Below are 22,757 nucleotides of genomic sequence, written 5' to 3'. Positions count from 1 at the left end.
TCAAAGGGTATATGCATTTGTAATTTTGACAGCAATAGTGTAATGAGTAGGTGGGAAGAAGTGTAAAATGATCATCTCTTTCATCTGTAGAGAATCAGGTTTAAAAGTGAGGCTTGCAGTTAGAACTATAAAGACTAAGGTTTAATTTTTTTTTTTTTTTTTTTTTTAAGAACCTCTCTTTAACCTTAGAGGGATTTAGAAAATCTTCTGTAGCAGGGGAAAAAAAAAAAAAAAGACTTTGAAGGTCTATGTGTAGTTCAATTATTTTTTCATTTTTTCTTTTATTAAATCAAAGAGGCATGTATATACAGTTCCTTTTTATTTTGACATATGAATGTGATACAGTGATAGTTATGCTGGGTGATAGAACTCTCGTACTTTTAATCACAGTTTCAATTTCAGTTCTTGTGACTGGTCCATTCATCTTTTTTTTTTTAAGGATACTTTTATTTTTTTAATTTTTTTATTTATTTTTTTTTTGTCTTTTGTCTTTTTTGTTGTTGTTGTTGCTATTTCTTGGGCCGCTCCCGAGGCATATGGAGGTTCCCAGGCTAGGGGTCAAATCGGAGCTGTAGCCACCAGCCTACGCCAGAGCCACAGCAACGCGGGATCCGAGCCGCGTCTGCAACCTCCACCACAGCTCACGGCAACGCCGGATCGTTAACGCACTGAGCAAGGGCAGGGACCGAACCCGCAACCTCATGGTTCCTAGTCGGATTCGTTAACCACTGCGCCACGACGGGAACTCCCATTCATCTTTTCTATTTCATCTTGGTTTACTCTTGGAAGATTGTACTTTTCTAAGAATTTATCCATTTCTTCTAGGTTTTCTGTTTTATTGGCATATAGTTGCATATAGTAGTCTCTTATGATCCTTTGAATTTCTGTGATGTCCATGTTAACTTCTCTGTTTTCATTTCTAATTTTATTGATTTGAGTCCTCTCTCTGTTTTGCTTGATAAGTCTGCCTAGGGGTTTATCAATTTTGTTGATCTTTTCAAAGAACCAGCTTTTTGTTTCATTGATCTTTTCTATGGTTTTCTTTGTTTTTATTTCATTGATTTCTGCTCTGATCTTTATGATTTCTTTCTTTCTACTAACTATAGGTCTTGTCTATTCTCTCTCGAGCTGCTTTAGATGTAAAGTTAGTTTGTTTATTTGAGCTTTTTCTTGTTTCCTGAGGTGGGCTTGTATTGCTATAAACTTTACTCTTAGAACGGCTTTTGCTGCATCCCATAGGTTTTGGAGTGTCGTGTCTTTGTTGTCATTTGCTGCTAGGTATTTTTTAATTTCCTCTTTGATTTCTTCAGTGATCCATTGGTTGCTTAGTAGCATGTTGTCTAGTCTCCACGTGTTTGTGTTTTTTGCAGGTTTTTTCTTGTTGATTTCCAGTTGTTGTGGCTGGAAAAGATGCTTCATATGATTTCAATTTTCTTGAAGTTACTGAGGTTTGATTTTTAGCCCAGGATATGATCAATCTTAGAGAATGTTCCATGTGCACTTAAGAAGAATGTGTATTCTGTTGCTTTTGGATGGAATGTCCTGTAAATATCTATTAAGTCCATCTGGTTTAATGCATCATTCAGGGCCTGTGTTTCCTTATTGATTTTCTGTCTGGTTGATCTGTCCATTGCTGTAAGTGGGTGTTAAAGTCCCCCACTACGATTGTGTTATTGTCGATTTCTCCTTTTAAGGTTGTTAGCAGTTGCCTTATATATTGGGTGAACCTGTGTTGGTTGCGTAGATGTTTAAAATTGTTGTATCTTCTTCTTGGATTGATCCTTTGATCATTATGTAATGTCCTTCTTTGTCCCTTAAAATATTCTTCATTTTAAAGTCTATTTTGTCTGATATGAGTATTGCTACTCCAGCTTTCTTTTGATCCCCACTTGCATAAAATATTTTCTTCCATCCTCTCACTTTCAATATGTATGTGTCCCTAGAAGTGAAGTGGGTCTCTTGACAGCATATATATGGGTCTTGTTTTTGTATCCATTTGGCCAGTCTCTGTCTTTTGGTTGGGACGTTTAGTCCATTCACATTTAAGGACATTATTGATATGTATGTTCTTATTGCCATTTTATTAATTGCTTTGGATTTGGTTTTGCTGCTCTTTTTTCTTTCCTCCTTCTCTTGTTCTTTTCTGCCTAGAGAAGTTCCTTTAGTATTTGTTGTAAGGCTGGTTTAGTGCTGCTGAATTCTCTCAGCTTATGCTTATCTGTGAAGGTTTTGATTTCTCCTTCAAATCTGAATGAGAGCCTTGCTGGGTAGAGTAATCTTGGTTGGAGGTTTTTTCCTTTCATCGCGTCAAGTATATCATGCCACTCCCTTCTGGCCTGCAGAGTTTCTGCTGAAAAATCTGCCGATAATCTTATTGGGGTTCCCTTGTATGTTACTTGTTTCTTTTCCCTAGCTGCTTTCAAGATTTTCTCTTTGTCTTTAATTTTGGTCAGTTTGATTAATATGTGTCTCGGGGTATTCCTCCTTGGGTTTATTTTATATGGTATTCGTTGTGCTTCCTGGATTTGAGTGAGTGATTCCTTCCCCGTGTTAGGGAAGTTTTTGACTATTATCTCTTGGGATATTTTTTCTGTCTCCTTCTCCCTCTCTTCTCCTTCCGGCACCCGTATAATACGGATGTTGGTGTGTTTAACGTTGTCCCAGAGTTCTCTGAGACTCTCTTCACTTCTTTTCAGTCTTTTTTCTCTTTTCTGTTCTGCACCCATAATTTCCACTAATCTGTCCTCCACCTCACTTATTGGTTTTTCTGCCTCCTGTATTCTGCTGTTAGCTGCTTCTAGTGAATTTTTTATTTCAGTTATTGTATTTTGCATCTCTTCTTGTTTAAGTTTTATATCTTGTATCTCTTTGCTCAGTGTTTCCTGTAAATTATCCATCTTTGCCTCCAGTTTATTTTCAATGTCTTGCATCATCTTCAGCATCAACAGTCTAAAGTCTTTTTCCTGGAGGCTGAGAATCTCCTCATCGCTTAGCTGATTTTCTGGGGTTTTTCCTTTCTCCCTCATCTGAGTTATAGTTCTCTGCCTTTTCATTTTGATAGGTTTTTGGTGTGGTGACCTTTTTACAGATAATAAGAGTCATAGCCTCTCTTACTTCTGATGCCTGCCCCCCTATGGCTCAAGTCGGTATGGGGGGCTTGCTGTAGGCTTCCTGGTGGGAGGGGCTGATACCTGCCCACTGGTAGGTGGAGCCGATTATAATCCCTTTGGTGGGTAGGTAGCCTGCTTACTGAGGGGTGGGGCTGTGATCCCACCTGGGTTGTTGTTTGGCCTAGGGCTTCTCAGCAGCTGACTGACAGGTGGGGCCAGATTTTCCCAAAATGGCCACCTCCAGAGGAAGGCACAGCTGCTGAATATTCCCAGGAGCTTTGCTTTCAATGTCTTTCCCTCACAACAAGCCATGTTAACCCCTGTTTTCCCAGGATGTCCTCCAAGAACTGCAGTCAGGTTTGACCCAGATTCCCATGGAGACTTTGCTTTGCCCTGGGACCCAGTGCACGTGAAAGTCTGTGTGCTCTTTCTCCCCATGCCAGATCCCCACGTGTGAGATTTTGATGTGGGGCTCAGTACTCTCACTCCTATAGGTGAGTCTCTGTGAACCAGTTAGTTTCCAGTCTGTGGAGCTTCCCACCCAGGAGGTATGGGGTTGTTTATCACGAAAAAGCCCCTCCTACCTCTTGATGTGTCCTCCTCTTTTTCTTCTGGAGTAGGATATCTTTTTTTAAGGTTTCTGGTCCATTTGGGTGAAGAATGCTCAGTCTTTTGTTGTGAATTTTGATGTTTTTAGGAGAGAAGTTGAGCTCCAGTCCTTCTATTCTGCCATCTTAATCCTGTCTAGAACTCTGGTGCTTTTAAATGGTACTGAATTATTTAATAAGCATGTTCATTTAAAAAATGTGAAGTTTTTTAGAGAAGTATGAAGAGATTAACTAGTTTAAATATTAGTGACTCAGCTTTGCAAAAAACGTTTTTTCTAAGGTCAGTTACTAAGTGGTAGAGCTACTTATGGTAGAGCACAGATTAAACTGTAAATTAGAGCACAGACTAAACTGTAAATATAGTTGTATTTTTCCCATAGTGAATGAGTGAGTCCGTTCAACCCTTAGCCTTGTTAATACTGGGTATTAATCTTATTTTGCTATTTGCCAAGGTAGAAATGAATATTTTAATATTTTAAAGTATTGTAGTTTTTTTATTGAAGTATAGTTAATTTACAGTGTTATGCTAGTTTCAAACGTGCAGCAACGCTGGATCTGAGCCGTGTCTGCGACTTACACCACAGCTCATGGCAATGCCGGATCTTTAACCCACTGAGCAAGGCCAGGAGTCGAACCTGCGTCCTCATGGATGCTAGTCAGATTTCGTTTCCACTGAGCTACGGTGGGAACTCATTAATTTCTTTTTTTTTTTTACATATAGCTGTCTGGTTTTCTCAGCACTACTTATTAAAGAGTCTATATTTTCTCCATTGTATATTCTTGCCTCCTTTGTCATAGATTAGTTGTCCATACATGTGAGTTTATTTCTGAGCTTTTTATCCTGTTCCATTGATTTATTTTTGTGCTAGTACAATACTGCCTTGACTGCTCTAGCTTTATAATACAGTCTAAAGTCTGGAAACGTGATTCCTCCACCTCCATTTTTCTTTCTTAATATTGTTTTGGCTATTTGGGGTCTTTTGTGTTTCTGTACACATTGTAAAAATTTTTTAGTTTTATGGAAGAATTACATTGGTAACTTGATGATGGCAGTTGCATTGAATCAGTAGATTGCTTTGAGTAGTATGTTCATTTAAATAATATTGATTCTTCCAGTCCAAAAACATGATATATCTTTCCATCTGTTTGTGTTGTTTTTAGTTACTTTCATCAGTATCTTGTCATTTTCAGAGTACAGGTCTTTTGCCTACTTGGATAGATTTATTCCTTAGGTATTTTATTCATTTGGATGTGATAGTAAAATGGGACTGTTTCCTTAATCTCTCTCTCTCTCTCATCTTTCATTCTCAATGTATAGAAATGCAAGAGATTTCAGTATATTAATTTTGTATCCAGCAACTCTCCAAATTCATTGATAGGCTGTAGTAGCTTTCTGGTATCATCCTTAAGATTTTCTATGTATAGCATTTTGTCATCTGCAAACAGTAGCAGTTTTACTTCTTTTCCAATTTGGATCCTTTTTATTTCTTTTTCTTCTCTGATTGTGTGGCTAGGACTTGCAAAACTATGTTGAATAAGAGTGGCATTGTAAGAGGAAATGCCCAGGTTTTCACTGTTGAATGTGATGTTAGCTGTGAGTTTGTCATATATAGCCTTTATTAGATTGAGGTAGGTTCCCTTTGTAAACACAGTCTAGAGAGTTTATCATAAATGGATGTTGAATTTTATCAGAAGTCTTTTCTGCATCTATTGAGATCATGCCATTTTTTATTCTTCAGTTGTTAATGTGGTGTATCATATTGATTGATTTGCAGATATCAAAAAGTCCTTGCATTGTAGGATGAATCCCACTTGATTGTGATGTATGGTTTTGTTTTGTTTTGTTTGTTTTTTGTTTTTTCTTACTTTTTTAGGGCCGCATCTGTGGCATATGGAATTTCCCAGACTAGGGGTGGGATTGGAGCTACAGCTGCCAGCCTACACCACAGCCATAGCAATGGCAGAATCCAGGCTGCATCTGACACCTATGCCACAGCTCATGGCAGTGCCAGGTCCTTAACCCACTGAGCAAGTTCAGGGACTGAACCTGCATCCTCATGGTGATGGAGGCCTCACAGAATGAGTTTGGAAGTATTCCTTCCTCTGCAATTTTTCGGAATAGTTACAGAAGGATAGATATTAACACTTCTCTAAATGTTTGAAAAAATTTGCCTGTGAAACCGTCTGGTCCTGGACTTTTGTTTGTTGGGAGGCTTTTAATTACTGATTCAATTTCAGTACTGGTAATTGGTTTATTCGTATTTTCTATTTTTTTCCTGGTTCAGTCTTGGGAGATTGTACCTTTCTAAGAATTTGTCCATTTCTTCTAGGTTGTCCATTTTGGGGGCATATAGTTATTTGTAGTAGTCTCTTTTGATCCTGTGTATTTCTGTAATATCGGTTGTAACTTCTCCTTTTTCTTTCTGATTTTATTAATTTGAGTCCTCTCTCCTTTTTCTATGCGTGATAAATCTAAAGGCTTATCAATTTTGTTTATCTTTTCAAAGAATCAGCTTTTAGTTTCATTGATGATTTTTTTTTTAATTTTAGCCTCTATTTCATTTATTTCTTTTCTTTTTTTTTTGTCTTTTTTGTTGTTGTTGTTGTTGTTGTTGCTATTTCTTGGGCCGCTCCCAGGCTAGGGGTCAAATCGGAGCTGCAGCCACCAGCCTACGCCAGAGCCACAGCAACGCGGGATCTGAGCCGCATCTGCAACCTACACCACAGGTCACGGCAACGCCGGATCGTTAACCCACTGAGCAAGGGCAGGGACCGAACCCGCAACCTCATGGTTCCTAGTCGGATTCGTTAACCACTGCGCCATGACGGGAACTCCTATTTCATTTATTTCTATCCTGATCTTTATGGTTTTTTTCCTTCTACTAACTTTGGGATTTGTTAGTTCTTTCTCTGAGTGCTTTAGGTGTAAGATTAGTTTGTTTATTTGGTATTTTTCTTATTTTATGTGGTAAGCTGGTAACACTATAAACTTCTCTCTTAGAACTGCTTTTGCTTCATCCCATAGATCTTTTGGATTATCATATTTTCATTTGTCTCTAGGTATTTTCTGATTTCCTCTTTGCTTCTTCAGTGACCCAGTTGTTGTTTGGCAGCATATTGTTTAGTGTCCATGTATTTGTGTGGGGTTTTTTTTTTGCATTTTTTCCTTGTAGTTGATTTCTAATCTCATAGTGTTGTGGTTAGAAAAGATGGCTGATATGATTTCAAGTTCCTTAAATGTACCAAGCCTTGTTTCGTGGCCTACTATGTGCTCTGTCTTGGAGAGTGTTCCACGTACACTTGAAAAAATGTGTATTCTACTGCTTTTGGATGGAATGCTCTCTCTCTGTATCAGTTAAGTCAGTTTTGTCCAATGTGTCATTTAAGGCCTCTGTTTCCTTACTGATTTTCTGTCTGATGATGTGTCCATTTATGTAAGTGGGATGTTAAAGTCTCCTACTATTATTGTGTTAACTGTTGAATTCTCATTTTATGTCTTAATATTTTCCTTATATATTTAGGTGCTACTTAATTGGGTGCATATATATTTACAGTTGTATCTTCTTCCTGGATTGATCTTTGATCATTATGTAGTGTCCTTTGTTTCTTAAAGCAGTCTTTATTTTAAGGCCTATTTTGTCTGATATGTGTATTGTTGCTCTTTCTTTTGATTTCCATTTGCATAGCATACCTTTTTCTATCCCCTCACTTTGTCTGTGTGTCTAGATCTGAAGTGAGTTTCCTCTAGGCAGCATATATACAGGTATTGGTTTTGTATCCATTAAGCCACTCTGTCTTTTGGTTGGAGCATTTAGTACATTTACAGTTAAGGGAATTATTAATATGTATGTTCTTATTTCCATTTTTTAAATTGTTTTAGATTTGTTTTTTCCCCTCTTTTAAAATTTTTTTAATTTTTTAATCCTTTTTTCTCTTGTAATTTCATGACTGTCTTTAGTGTTGTGTTTGATTTCTTTTTTCTTTTTTTGTGTATACCTATTATAGATTTTTGGTTTGAAGTTGCCATGAGGTTGTTATATATACATATGTGATTGGTTTAAGTTTCTGTTCTCTTAATTTCAAGTGTATTTTAAAATCCTGCATTTGTACGCTCCCCTTACAGTTCTGCTTTTGATATCATATTTTACATCTTATTGTTTAGTATATTTCTTAACTGGTTGCTTTGGATGTAGATGATTTTACTAGTTTGTCTTTTAGCCTCCCTACTAGGTTTGTGTGTGGATGATTTCTTACCTTTACTGTATGTTTGCCTTTACCAGTGAGCTTTTTTGTTTCATAATTTTCTTATTTCTGGTTGTGGCTTTTTTTTTTTTTGTCTTTTGTCTTTTGTTTTGTCTTTTGAGGGCCACACCACAGCATAGGGAGGTTCCCAGGCTGGAGATTGCATTGCAACTGTAGCCACTGGCCTATGCCACAGCCACAGCAATGCGGGATCTGAGCCACATCTGTGACCTACACCACAGCTCATTAACCCACTGAGCAAAGCCAGGGATGGAATGTGCAACCTCATGGTTACTGGTCGGGTTCATTAACCACTGAGCCACAATGGGAACTCCCCATTTCCTAGACAAATTCTTTTTAATATTTTTTTGTAATGTTGATTTGATGGTGGTGAACTCTTAGCTTTTGCTTCTCTTTAAAGCTTTTGGTTTCTTCATCAAATCTCAAGGAGAACCTTGCTGGATAGAGTATTCTTGGTTGTAGGTTTTTCCTTTTCATCACTTTATTGTCTTTTTTTTTTTTTTTTTAGGGCCACACCCACAGCATATGGAGGTTCCCAGGCTAAGGGTCTATTTGGAGCTATAGCCACTGGCCACAGCCACAGCAACGTGGGATCTGAGCTGCATCTGCAACCTACACTTACAGCTCACGACAATGCCAGATCCTTAACCCACTGAGTGAGGCCAGGGGATTGAACCTGCATCCTCATGGATACTAGTCAGATTTGTTTCTGTTGAGCCATGGCAGGAACTCCTTTTCATCACTTTAAATGTATCTTGCTACCCCCTCTGTCCTGCAGAGTTCTGCTGAAAAATCAGCTCATATGAGTTTTTTGTTTTTTTTTTTTTAAATCAGGAGTGGATGCTGATTCTGTCAAATGCTTTTTCTGCATTATTTTGATGATTTTCTTTCTTGAAACAATTTTTAAAGTATATTTTTTAATGTTCAGCAGAGTTAGCTTTTTTGCACAAAACTTACTTGATCATTATCATTTTAATGTATTTTTGGATTTGTTAAAATTTTGTTAAATTTGCATTTATATTCGTGAGGACTTCGATTTGTAGTTTTCTTGTATTAGTTTTGTTTGGGTTTTGTATTGGGATGTCGACCTCATAGAATGACTTACAAAGTATTCTCTTCAGTTTTCTGGATGAATTTCTGTAGAACTGATATTAGTTCTTTCTTAGATTTTTGGCAGTATTTATCAGTGAACCCATCTGGTTCTAGAATTTTCTTTATGGGCAGGTTTTGTGCATCCATCACTACCATCCATCTCCATAGCTCTTTTTATTTTGTAATTTGCCTTCATTTTTGAAAGTTTTTTTTTTCTGGGTTGGTAGGTAGGTTGGACTTTTTTCCTTCTTTGCATTAATATGGAAATTTTTATGCCTCTGTGTGTGTGTGTATACATGTGTGTTTGTCTCTTTTTTGGTAACAGCTTGAGATAAGATTCACACAATTCACCCACTTAAAAGTGCAAAATTAGAAGTTTTTTGCGCCAGTTATCACAGTCAATTTGAGAATATTTTCATTGTCTTCAGTGGATACCCTGTAGACATTAGCAGTCATTCTCCATTTCCTCTCATCTATGGTGTTCAACTTTTTTTTTTTTTTGGTTTTTATGGCCACACCCACAGCATATGGAGGTTCCCAGACTAGGGGTCTAATCAGAAATACAGCTGCTGGCCTATGCCACAGCCACAGCAACACCAGATCTGAGCCATGCCTGCAACCTACAGCACAGCCCACGACAATGCCAAATCCTTAATCCACTGAGAGAGGCCTGGGATCTAACCTGCACCCTAATAGTTTCTAGTTGGATTTATTTCCACTGTGCCACAATGGGAACTCCTATGGTGTTCAACTTTAGAAGCTCAGTTTGACTAAGCTATCTTGTATTACTAGTTACTGTTTAGTCTTCTAGCTTCTGACCATATGCAATACAATTAAAGTAACTTTTAATATCTGTGTACTATTTTTAGCATCATTATCTCTTCTAGAGTGGTTTTCATTGACTGTCTTTTTCTCTGCCTTATGGATAATGTTTTCCTGTTCCCTCCTACACTTGGCAATTTTTAATTTGTTGCCAGATATTGTGATTCGACTTTATTCGGTCATCTGTCAACCTGGGTGATGTATGAAGCTAGGAATTGTTGCCTCAACTTCTTTTGGGTGTTTTTTCCTTCTGGCTTAGGCAGTTTCTCACATGCATATGCTAATCAGTACTCAATGACAACATGAGGGAGAACCTCAGATCTCCAGACCTCTCTCTTAATCTCTCCCCTCTTTGGTGCTCTGCCTTTGTAAGTTATCATTCTAGTTTCCCTAGACCTTTGCTCTGTATCCTGAAATTGAGAGCAAATCATTTTGCTTCCTCTGGAACCCCCTCACTGTGCTCCTGTCCAAGAAGTATGCTCAGACTGTGTTGGGCTACCTTGTGTTTCCCATCCTTCAAGGATCACTTTTCTGCATTGATTGGTGTCTGATCTCTGAAATTTGTTGAATCATGTATATTGTCTGATTTTGTTCAAGGGGATAATAAATTTAGTTCCTGTTACTCCATTTTGATTAGAAGTCTCTAGATTGTTTTTTCAGCCAATAGGAAATCACTTCTCACAGACTGGCATATTTTCATTACATCTGCTTTTTTCATTCTCCCTCAGACTATATCCTGGAGCTTTAAGGAGATTATAGAAAAAATTCTTAGATGGATTTAGAAATGGTTGTCGTCTTATCAAGAAGTACCAAAGTACAAATTTAATATTACATTTAAAGAAATTATTCTGTTCCCAGTCACTGATGTTGACTCCTGAATCATATGCCTATTGCTGTTTGATTATGTATAGCTATGACTTACTATCTGCAATTCTCTGGGCAGGTATTTTTCTTTTTAATTATACAGCACATATGTTTAATTACATGATTATTGATGAAAATCACTTGGGTACTCTGGTTTTAAAAATTTGCTAAGCTGAGACTATCTCATTTTATCCTTTGTGTTTAGGCAGAATTCTTGGTTTTTTTTGGAGTGTAGATATGAATAGCCTCTGAAGTACTAGATTTGATTTTTTTTTTTTTTTTGCAGAAGTCCAAATCATTTATGTTGAAATAATGGATTTATCATTACTATAAATTATTCATATTATCATAGCTGAGGCCACTTTAAAAGATAAAGTCTTAACTATTTTGCTTTTAAAAATAACAGTGCAGTCTAAATATTGTGCTTTTTTTGTTTTTGTTTTTTGCCTGCCAGGTGGAGAGTTTATAACTTAATCAAAACAGTGAAATGTTCTAGAATAGGTAAAGACCTCTTGTTGACTGCTTTCTCACAATTTTTTGTATGATAAATTATTACTCATCAAAACATAAATGTCCAGGGACCAAATTGTAGAGAACACTATATAATTTTTTCCTCATTTTTTCTTCTCTTACAGGGAAAGTAAGAAGCTTAAGCTCATCTTTGTGGTCACTGACTCACTTGACAGCTTTGTATCTAAGTGACAATTCCCTGTCCCGCATTCCTTCAGACATTGCCAAGCTTCACAATCTGGTGCATCTGGATCTATCCTCTAATAAAATCCGGAGTTTACCAGCAGAACTCGGAAACATGGTATCACTCAGGTATGCAGATTAAGAAACACCATTATCCAATAAATTTAGTGGTATTTGAATAAAAGTAAATATGACTATATCCTATATGTAAAATTTTCTGAGAAAATTAAAGTCAGCTAATAAATACTAAGTCACGTGGCTCCATTGCCTAAAACTTATTTTATTTTAAAATTTATTTTTTGCTCTTTTGTGTAATATACTTTATTTTTGAAGCAAAATTTTTGGAAAGAGTGGGGCAAACAAATAGAAGGTGCTTGTGTTCTCCCATGTATGCATGCACTCATCTGTGACAGACTGTTGAGGTGATTTTCACCTGCTAAATGTTATAGCCCCATACCATCCGTAACATGGGGTCCCAGAAGCCATTGGTGATTAGTGAAACCTTTTTGGCCATCCTAGGGCTTGTATGCATGATGGTAATAAAGCATGGGCTTGAAAGAAGCTGGAATTAGTGATTGAATATGGGGGTCTATAGTGTGACTATAGGAGAGGAGTAGAATGTGGAGACTACACAGGTTCAGATTAGTAACCTGATTGTCATTTACAAGTTGTGTGGTTTGGGACAAGCTTCTTATAACCTCCCTGGATGGTTATTCATCTGCGAAGTTGCTATAATAACTACCTAGCCAAGGCTGAGATTAGACATTTTTGAAATATTGACTGAAAAACTACTAGCACCCTGCTTGGTACATATTGCATTAGTAAGTGGTAATTGTTATTTTTTTATTACCTCTGTTTTATAAGGTAGATGAGAAGGAGATCTATCCAAGTTGAATGTAAAGCCAGTTTCCAGCTATTACGTTAATCCTGGTGGGAAATCTTGCTCCATTAAATTACCTGACTTTTTTTCTGTGATTCCACTGGCTTTTCTGCTGCCTTCTATCATTTGCTGCATAGTAAAAAGGAATAAGGACCTTGTGAGAGTTTCTTTACCTCTTTTTGCTCCCAGTCCAGCTTTTTGACATTTTTAAGCCTAATTATTGAGTATATACTGGAACTATTTTTAATCCCCTGAACCAAATTTACTTTTAAAGGACCTTTTTTCCCACGTGATATATTTTGGAAATAAACAGGAACCAAGTATAGAATGAGCTTTTCTTGTTCAGTTTATGGCCTCACCATCCTCTGGTTTATTCAGTAGTAACCAGGATTCATTTAAATTCCAGGAACTAAGGATTATTGAAATAGTTCTCATTCACATGTAAAAATGGATAAATAAAACTTAGTGTAGGATACTGCCAGTATCTTAATATTGGGTCTTTTTTTTTTTTTTTCCTACTGAAGATTCCTTTCTTAGTTATATTTTCTATATGAAACAAATCATTAAAATAATCAGTAGTTTAAAATAGCTGCCATTATTTCTAAAGTGAAACTTCAGTGAATTTGGAGAGATAGTTATCATCAACTTACGCAGCTATCATAAGCTATTTTGATTTGGTACTGTGTGGTTATTTAAATTCTCTTTTAATAATTCACATGTTAGGCTGTTTTATCATTTCCACTTTCTTAAACGTGTTGGTAGACCTCTTTGTGCGCTAGACCAGTGCTGCTGTTGTCAGGATGGTCTGTTGACTATGCCATTTTCAAACCATTGCCAGCCTGCAGTTAGCTATATACCATGTGAGAGTGATTTTGTATCTGTTGAATCTAATACTATTTAAGAAATTGAGGTTTATATTTTGATTTTTTTTTCCCCTCATTTCGTTTTTATAGTAATTGATTTTTTTCCCCCACAATTTTACAAATGTATTGGTATGTGGCAATTTGGGGTTTTTTTTTGGTTGTGTCTTGTTTTTTTTTACCATATATGATTGAGAAGCCCTATACTAGACTTTGAAATATAATGCTAAATTTTGTCATTCTTAAGAACTTATATTTTATATTCCTAGAAATTGTTCATTATAGTTGTTAGTTAAAGGTTAATATATCTTCTGACTTCCTGGCATTTTTACATTAACAGGGAACTCCATTTAAATAACAACCTGTTACGAGTTCTACCTTTTGAGCTGGGAAAACTGTTTCAGTTGCAGACTTTAGGCCTGAAAGGTATGACTTCCCATATTTATTCTTCTTATGGTTTGTATGTATCTTTGAGTTTAAAGAAGCCATAAGAGGGAATCCTTTTGCCAGGGATTCACAGATTCACCCATTTCTAAAGCTCATCAGTTAGATACGGCCCAGTGGTTTTATCTTTTATGCCTTTAGATTTGTCTATTAGTCTTTTTATCATTTTTTGCCGCTAACCCAGCCCTGCTTTTCTAGCCTTTCTTTGATTTACCTCTGTGTTCTGGTGATATATTCCTGACATCATACTTTATTTCAGCCTTTTTTTAAGTGTTTAATCAAAAAATGGAGATTTTCACAAAATGCAGAAAACAAATAGGAAATTTTGATCCATTTGGATCCTCTAATAAGGACCAGTATTTAAGCATTTTTTTAAAAACTCAAAAAATTAAAAATATGATTTATGAGAACTGCACTAATACATTAGAATTTGGGGGCATGAATTGACCCAGTAAGAACTATTGGGAAATATTTTTCTAAACCAGCAAGGTTAAAAGTCACATTTTAGTAATGTGTCACTATCTATACTTTTTTAAAAATCACATTGTAAAAAAAAAAAAAAAAATCGCATTGTGATTCTTTAGCAGTTTTATAGATACATGTAGCTTACTCTATAATTTTTTTTTTTTTTTGTCTTTTTAGGGCCACACTGTCAGCATATGAAGTTCCCAGTCTAGGGCTCAAATTGAAGCTGTAGCTGCCAGCCTACACAACAGCCACAACAATGTGGAATCCGAGCCTTATCTGCTATCTGTACCATAGCTCACGGCAACGCCAGATCCTTCAACCCACTGAGTGAGGCCAGGGATTGAACCCATGTCCTCGTGGGTAGTAGTCAAGTTTGTTACCCCAAGCCAGAAAGATCCTTTGTTATTTGACATTTATAGTTTTATGCTTTTTTCTTGAAAGTAGTTTCACAGAGATACTTGTTTATCTCAGATTCTGTTGGACATTGTTATACATCTGTCTGCAACAGCAATATTTTCGCTTGATTTCATCTTTTATAGACAAATACTGTTATTTTCCTGAGCTTTGCAACTTACACTTTGATGTGGTAGCTACTTCTTAAAACAGTTACATCATCTATGCTCTCTGAAAAATTTTTTCATTGATTTCTCCTGGTACCTGTTAATTAGTTGGAGGAGAAAATGTATCATTTAGTTAAAAAAACCATGTCTCTTTGCTACATCTGTTCATTTAGAGCCAAAGTATCTCTACCTCAGGATTCAGTTTATATCATTTTCTTTAAAATTGATTGCATAGGGTTAGCATGCTTCACTTTCTTTTTTTTTACATTTCCACGTTCTTCAAAATTGTTCTGCAGTAAAAGATAGAACTGTGACCTTAGATGTAGTACATTCATTTTTTAAAAAATTTTGAGGTACTTAAGAGAGTCATATGAACCTGTAAGAAATAATACAGAGGATAAGTCACATGCTTTTTACTGATTTCCCTCAGTGATAACATCTTTGAAAAGTATATTGCAACAGCATCACAACCAGGATATTAACACTGATACAATCAAGATACAGAACAGTTCCATCACCAAAGGATCCCTAATATTGCCCTTAGATAGCCACACTCACTTTTCTTCTTGCCCCAGCTCACTCCTTTAACTTCCAACAGCCACTGATACGTTTTCCATTTCTATAATTTTGTTATTTCAGGAATAAAATATAGAATATTTTGAGATTGTGTTTTTTTTTCACTCAGGATAATTTTTTGGAGAGTCACTCAGGTTTGCTCCTTTATATTGATGAGTAGTATTCCCTGAAATGGATATATCCATGGTTTGTTTAACCATTCATCCACTTAAGAACATCTGGGTGGTTTCCAATATTTGGCTATTATAGATGAAGCTGCTGTGAACATTCTGTGTGCAGGTTATTGTGTAAATGTAAATCTTCATTTCTCTAGGATAAATACCCAGGAGTGCAGTTGCTAGGACATATGTTAGTTTAATATTCAGGGTTTTTTAACTTTGTTTTGTTTTATTGTTGGTGTTTTTTTAAGAAACTGCCAGACTGTTTTCCAGAGCGGCTGTACTGTTTTGCATTTTTATCAGTAGTAAACAAAGGACCTAGTTTCTCTGCAACCTTATCAGTATCTGGTGTTGTCACTATTTTTCTTTTGGTCTTTCTGCTGATATATGTATAGTCGTATCTCATTGTGGTTTTAATATTCCTGATGGCTAAAGATACTGAGCATGTTTGCATGTGCTTATTTGTCATCTGTATAGCATCGTCTGTGAAGTATCTGTTAGGTCTTTGCCTGTGTTCTATGTAATTGGGTCATTTACGTTTTTACTGTTGAATTTTGAGAGTCCTTAATGTATTAAATACTAGGTCTTTGTCAGATATGTGATTTGCAGATATTTTTTCCCAGTACGTAGCTTGTCTTTTCACTAAATAGAATGAAAGGGTTCATACCTAATTCCACTTTATGGGGTGGGGAGGTCTTCCTGGACACCAATAAGCAATTCTAGGGCACTAGCTGGATGTCCTGTATAGGGTTCAACTCAGTTCTGACACTACTTACTCAGAGATAACATCTGATTCCTTAGGTTAAGGGCCCAGTCTTACAAGACTACCCCTCCCCCTTTCCTTTCAACCTCAGATGCTGGTCACAAGCCCATGTTGTCATTTGTACTTGTGCTTCTGACCAACTAATTACAAATTGGAGGTTCCCATGACCCCCTCCCTGGGTTTGATTAATTTGCTAGAATGGCTCACAGAACTCAGGAAACACCTTTTCTCACTAGATTCATGGTTTATTGTGAAAGGATATAACTCAGGAATAGCCAGATGGAAGAGACACATAGGAGTGGGGAAAAGTAGGGCTTCCATACCCTTTTCCAGGCACACTACTCTCCCTGAATCTCTACATGTCACTAGCCCAGAGGCTCTCTGAGCCTCATCCTTTGGGTTTGTGTAGGCCTCATTACATTTGATTAGATCATTGGCCATTGGTGATTGACTGGTTTAACCTCCAGCCTCTCCTCTCAAGAGGGTAGGACTGAAAGTTCTAATCTTCTAGTCACATAGTTGGTTCTCTTGGCAACCAGCCCCATCTTTCAGATAAGTCCAAAAGTCACCTTATTAACATAATAAGGTATCTTTATCCCTCATCACTTAGGAAATTTCAAACATTTTGGAAGTCATGTGCCAGGAACAGTGGCACAAATATACATTAGACCGAATATATATTATTAAGACCAAATATATATTATTATAAATCACAGTATCACACAGGGTCTTTCATGTAGCAGAAGTTTTAAATTTTGATGAAATCCAGTTTATCAGTTTTTCCTTTTATGAATTTTGCTTTTGAGGTCAAGCCTGAGAAATAGCTCTAGATCCCAAAAATTTTTACCAGTGTTTTGTATTAAAGATTTTATGTTTTACATCTGGTCTGATCCATTTTGAGTTAAAAGTGAAGATTAGTTTAAAGTTTGTTTTTTGCAGGTAGATGGCCATTTGCTCCAGCACCACTTATTGAAATGTCTGTCCTTTTCTACAAATCAGTTGGACATATCTGTGTGGACTTTCTCTTCTTTAATCTATATGTCCATTTCTCTGCTGATACCATATAGTTTTTGGAACTTGAAATAGGGTAATAATTCTGGATAGACTAGTTCCTCTACTATGGTATTCTTCAAAGTAGTTTTAACTATTTTAGTTCTTTGACCTTTCCACAAACATTTTGTCTATAGTTAAAAAAAGTACTGCTGGGATTTTGATAAACCTGAGTACCAAATTGGGGAGAACTGACAGCTTTACTATGTAGTCTTACAGTCAGTGAATGTGCTCTCTCTCTCCATGTATTTAGATCATCTTTGATTTTTTTTCATCAGTGTTGTACAGTTTTTGGTGTAAATGTTTTGTAGCTTTACTTTGTAAATGTTTTGTTAGATTTATGTTTGTTTTCAGTGATTGTAAATGATAATATATTTTGCTTTACAGTCCTATGTATTTATTTCCAGTGTATAGAAATATAGTGGATTTTTATATTTTTATTATGTATCCTTTCAGTTTGTTGAATGAATCTAATTCTAGGTCTGGGAGTTGCTTTTTCTTTTTCCTTTCTTTCTTTTTTTTTTTTTTTGGTAGGTATTTTGGTAATTAGAAAATTTTTTTTTTCTATGTAGAAAATCACTCACCTGCAAATAAGGACAATTTTCTTTCTTTCTTTCCGATATTGTATGCTTCTTTTTTCTTGCCCTATGGCACTGACTAGAACTTACAGCAGTATGTTGAATAAGAGTTATGAGAGCAGGGAGTTCCTGTCCTGGCTCAGCAGAAATGAATCTGACTAGCATTCATGAGGATGCAGGTTTGAACCCTGGCCTTGCTCAGTGGCTTAAGGATCCAGTATTGCAGTGAGCTGTGGTGTAGGTCGCAGGTGCGGCTCAGATCTGGCATTCCTGTGGCTGTGGTGTGGGGGCCAACAACAGTTGCAGCTCTGATTCAGCGACCCCTAGCCTGGGAACTTCAATATGCCGTGGGTGCAGCCCTTAAAAAAATAAAAAAGAGTTATAAGAGCAGACGTCCCTCTTTTTGCCCAATTTAGAAATTATTCTGTCTTTGAGTATAGCGTTAGTAGGTACTTTATAGATATTCGTTATCAGTATGAGGAATTTTCCTTGTATTTTTTTGCTGAGAGTTTTTAATCATGAATGGGCATTTCATTTTATAAAATAATTTCTTCTCTATCAGTTGATATGATAATTTTTCTTCTTTAGCCTGGTAATTCATTTTTGAATATTGAATCAGGCTTGCTTTCCTGGAATAAAACCCATTTGATCATGGTGTGTACTTTATTTATTGCCGATGTTTATATGCTAATATTTTCTTAAGGATTTTTGACTGCACATTCATAAGAGCTATTTGTTTTGTTTTTTTGTGTGTTTTATACTCAACCTTGCCTGGTTTTGATATCAAGTTAATATTAGCTTTATGAAATGAATTTGAATGTGTCCCCTTATTTTGTTTTCTGGAAGAGATTCTATAGAATTGGAGTTGATTCTTTCTTAAATGTTTGGTAGATTTTTTTCAGTATAACAGTCTGGACTGGAGATTTCTGATAGTTTTAAAATTATTATCTTTTGCTAGGTTTAGTGGCATCAAATTATCTACTGGGTGAATTGTGATGGTTTGTGTTTTTCAGGGAAGTGGCCCATTTCATGTATGTTAAATTTATGTATGTAGAGTTGTTTATAATATTCCCTTATCCTTCTGATTTCTGTAGGGTCTGTAGTGATATTCTTATCCCCTTTCATTGTTTTTTTTTTTTTTTTTCTTTTGTCCTTTTAGGGCCGCCCCATGGCATATGGAGATTCCCAGGCTAGGGATCTAATTGGAGCTGTAGCCTCTGGCCTACGCCAGAGACACAGCAACTCAGGATCCGAGCTGTGTCTGCCACCTACACCACAGCTCATGGCAATGCTGGATCCTTAACCCACTGAGCAAGGCCAGGGATCAAACCTGCAACCTCATGATTCCTAGTCAGATTCGTTAAGCACTGAGCCACGACGGGAACTCCTCCCCTTTCATTATTGATATTGGTTGCTTCTGTCTTCCCTCTTTTTCTTTCTTGGTAGGGGTTTGTCAGTTTTCTTGATCTTTTCAAATAAACAGCTTTTAAAGTTTTTTCCATTTATTTTTCTGTTGTCAATTTTATTAATTTCTGCTCTTTAGTATTGTTATCTTTTGCTTTGAATTAATTTACCTCTTTTTCTCTTAAGTTATTAGGATATGGGCTTAGGTTATTCAATTAAGACTTTTTTCTTCTAATGTATACATTTAGTACTATAAATCTCCCTCTTGGCCCTGCTTTAGCTTTGTCCAGCAATAAATATTTGTGTTGTGGTTTTATTTTCACTAGCTCAGTGCATTTTAAATTTTCCCTTGAGACTTCCTCTTTGACTCATGGATCATTACAATTTTCCAAGTGTTTGCACTCAGTGTAATTATTGATTCATTAAGGCTTATATCTGCCATTTGATTTTTGATTTTTATTTATCTGTTTTTTTGTTTTTTTCGGTTTTTTTTTTTTTGGTCTTTCTGCCTTTTCTAGGGCTGCTTCCGTGGCATATGGAGATTCCCAGGCTAGGGTTGAATTGGAGCTGTAGCTGCCGGCCTACTCCAGAGCCATAGCAACTCGGGATCCAAGCTGCGTCTGCAACCTACACCACAGCTCACGGCAACGCCAGATCCTTAACCCAATGAGCAAGGCTAGGATCAAACCCGCAACCTCATGGTTCCTGGTCAGATTCGTTAACCACTGTGCCACAACAGGAACTCCTATCTGTACTGTGTTTGAATTATCTATTTGCATATCTTTTTTAGTGGATGCTCTAGGTTTTTTGGTATGTAAGCATAACTTAATCACATTCTTTAGTGTATTACTTGACCAGTTTGAGTGAAGTGTAGAAACCATGACTCTCTCTATGACTTTATTTTCTCCTGTTTAACTACCAAATATGATTTAGAAAACTTTAAGTGAAGGGAGGTCTCTCTTTTATTATTTGCCCCCTCTTTTATTAAACTAATCTTTTTTCTTCCTTCGTAATATTCTAGGATTCCTTCTGTTTTCCTTTCTATTAAGAGAACTTTCATTAATGGTTCTTTTAAGGGAAATCTGCTGGCAACAGATTCTCTTAGTTTTCTGTGATATAAAAATGTCTATTTCTCCTTTATTCCCAAAGGATATTTTCATTGGATATAGGATTCTGGGTTGACGGTTCTTTTCTTTCAGCACTTGAAAAATACTGTGCCACTTCCTTCTGGCCACCATAGTTTGTGATGGGATATTCATGGTTATTCAAATTGTTTTTATCTGGGAATAGGATCAAGATGGCAGAGGAGTAAGACATGACGCTCACCTTCTCCCACAAACACATCAAAAAAAAAAAAATCTACACATAGAATGATTCACACAGAACATCTACTGAATGCTGGCAAAAGACCTTAAAACTCCAAAAAGGGCAAGAAATCTCCTCAAAAGGAGGAGGAAAAAAAGGCAAAAGGAAAAAACCGAGAGAGAAGAGAAAAAAAAAGAATTGGGAAAAAGCCAGCATTCCTGAGAGGTAGCTGTGAAAGAAGAAAGGAATCTGCACCCTGGGGAGCCACCTAACTGATGGGAGATCAGCCAGGAAGGAGAGGGAACCTCAAAGCCTCGAGAAGAGTGCAGCAGGCAAACTTGGGTGGGGGCTAGGTGCTGAGACTTGCATTTCAGAGGTCAGTTCCTGGGAGAGGACTAGGGTTGGCTATGTGGAGACAGCCGGAGTGGGGGTAGGGAATGGTCACCACAGGCTGGCACACTGTAGCCAATGGAGCATGAGAGCAGGCTTGGGCCTGCAGGAAAAACAAGGCACCATTGTTGGAGAGGGCAAGAGGAGGAGGGGCAGGATTACCATAGGAACCATCTTTCTCTGCATATGTGCAGGCTACAGGTAGCAAATGCAGACTACCATAGTCATCTCAGACTCCATAGGTGGGCACAGCCTGCCACAGCTACAGGTCCAAATAACAGGCACCACCTGTGGCCCCAGTCACCTCAGGGGTCACTGCAAGGAGGGCATTGCAACTGAATGCCGTCTGTTGCCCTTGCTCCCCTGGGAACACAACACAGCATGCCATTGCCACTTCAAAAGGCTCTTGGCACCACCTCCACCTCCCTGAGGGTCACAGCAAGGAACAGCCTGTGCCCCCACCTCCCTACAGGTCCTCACCACTGTCAAGAGCCCAGCAACCAGGCACTGGCTACAGGCCCTGCCTGTTGCCTCCATCTCCTTGGAAGCATGCACAGGCTGTACAGCAGCACACCCCTTATCCAGGGGAAAATCGGCTGCACACACTAAGGAAAGAGACGGTAAGCATCCAAACCAAAAACAACCATCATGAATAAGCCCTCACAAGCTACCCAGGAGGGCTATCACATATAAATAGCACTCCAAGACTACTGTAGACAGTTGTTTTCCCTAAACTCACAGAATAAGAAAAATATGAGCAAATTGAAGAAGCTCAGAAACTATTCCCAGTTAAATGAACAGAATGATTCCCCTGAAGGAGCAAATAGTGAAATAGACCTCTTCAGTCTGACAGACACTGAATTCAAAAAGTTAATAAAAATACTGAAGAAATCATACACAGATATGAATAGTAATGCAGATTACTTTAGAAAGGAACCAGAAACTATAAAGAGGCACCAAGAAAAATTAGAAAATTCATTTGCAGAGATGCAAGCTGAGTTAAAGTCATTGAACTGCAGAATGAATAATGCAGAGGAACAAATAGGTTACTTGGAAGATAGAATGATGGAAATCACCCACCCAATCAGGACAGCGGACAAAACACCAAAAGAAAAAAACATGAAAGCAATATAAGAGGTCTGTGGGGTAATATAAATGCATAGTAGGGATTCCAGAAGAAGAAAAAGAACATTGAAAATATAGTTGAAGAAATAATGGCTGAAAACTTCCAAATCTAAAGGAAACATATCAAGATACAGGAAGCAAAGAGGGCCCCAAACAAGCTGAGGCCAAACAGACCTACACCAAGACATATTACAGCGAAAATGGCAACAGCAGAAGATTAGGAGAGGATTCTAAAGGCAGGAAGAGAAAAGCAAAGAGTTAATTATAAGGGAATCCACATCAAGCTACCCTCTGATTTCTCTACAGAAACACCACAAGCCAGAAGAGAGTGACAAGTTCTAAAATAGAAAAATTTGCAACCAGGAATAACTACCCAGCAATGATATCATGTAAAATAGAAGGAAAAATAAAGAATTTCTCCAACAAACAAAAAATACAGCTATACTAAACCCATTCTAAAAGAAGCATTGAAAAGTCCACTAAATAAGAAAGAAATAAAGAGATACAGGATGGAGGAGATCACAGTTGGGAAGCAGTTACCTAAATAAGCCAATATACAAGTCTAAAAGGGAAAAAAAAAAGAAAAAGAAAAAAAAAAGAACCTGTAATAGCAATGATAAACACAGGAACAGCAAAAGGATAAACACGAAGTTCTAAAAAAGGACATCAAAATCATAAAATGTGCGGAAGGAAAATAAGAAAATACTGACTTTTGGGGAGTTCCCGTCGTGGCGCAGTGGTTAA

At 37.1% G+C, this 22,757-nt stretch overlaps 1 protein-coding gene across 4 annotated transcripts in view; it reads left to right on the top strand.

The window, feature by feature from the left end:
- Positions 1 to 22,757, top strand: part of CNOT6 (CCR4-NOT transcription complex subunit 6) — a 68,392-nt gene that overhangs the window by 25,093 nt on the left and 20,542 nt on the right. For 3 of the 4 annotated variants that reach the window (XM_047777853.1, XM_047777854.1, XM_047777852.1), the window contains exons 3-4: positions 11,395 to 11,581; positions 13,533 to 13,618. In XM_047777853.1, the coding sequence (XP_047633809.1) occupies positions 11,395 to 11,581; positions 13,533 to 13,618 (273 nt within the window). Of the gene's footprint in view, positions 1 to 11,213; positions 11,261 to 11,394; positions 11,582 to 13,532; positions 13,619 to 22,757 lie in introns of all 4 variants that reach the window. The other variant, XM_047777855.1, reaches the window with a different exon arrangement.

This window comes from Phacochoerus africanus, chromosome 4, assembly GCF_016906955.1.
Source record: "Phacochoerus africanus isolate WHEZ1 chromosome 4, ROS_Pafr_v1, whole genome shotgun sequence".
Classification (NCBI taxonomy): Eukaryota; Metazoa; Chordata; class Mammalia; order Artiodactyla; family Suidae; genus Phacochoerus; species Phacochoerus africanus.
Note: the sequence above shows the minus strand (reverse complement) of the source record. Positions and strands in the feature narration are given on the sequence as shown.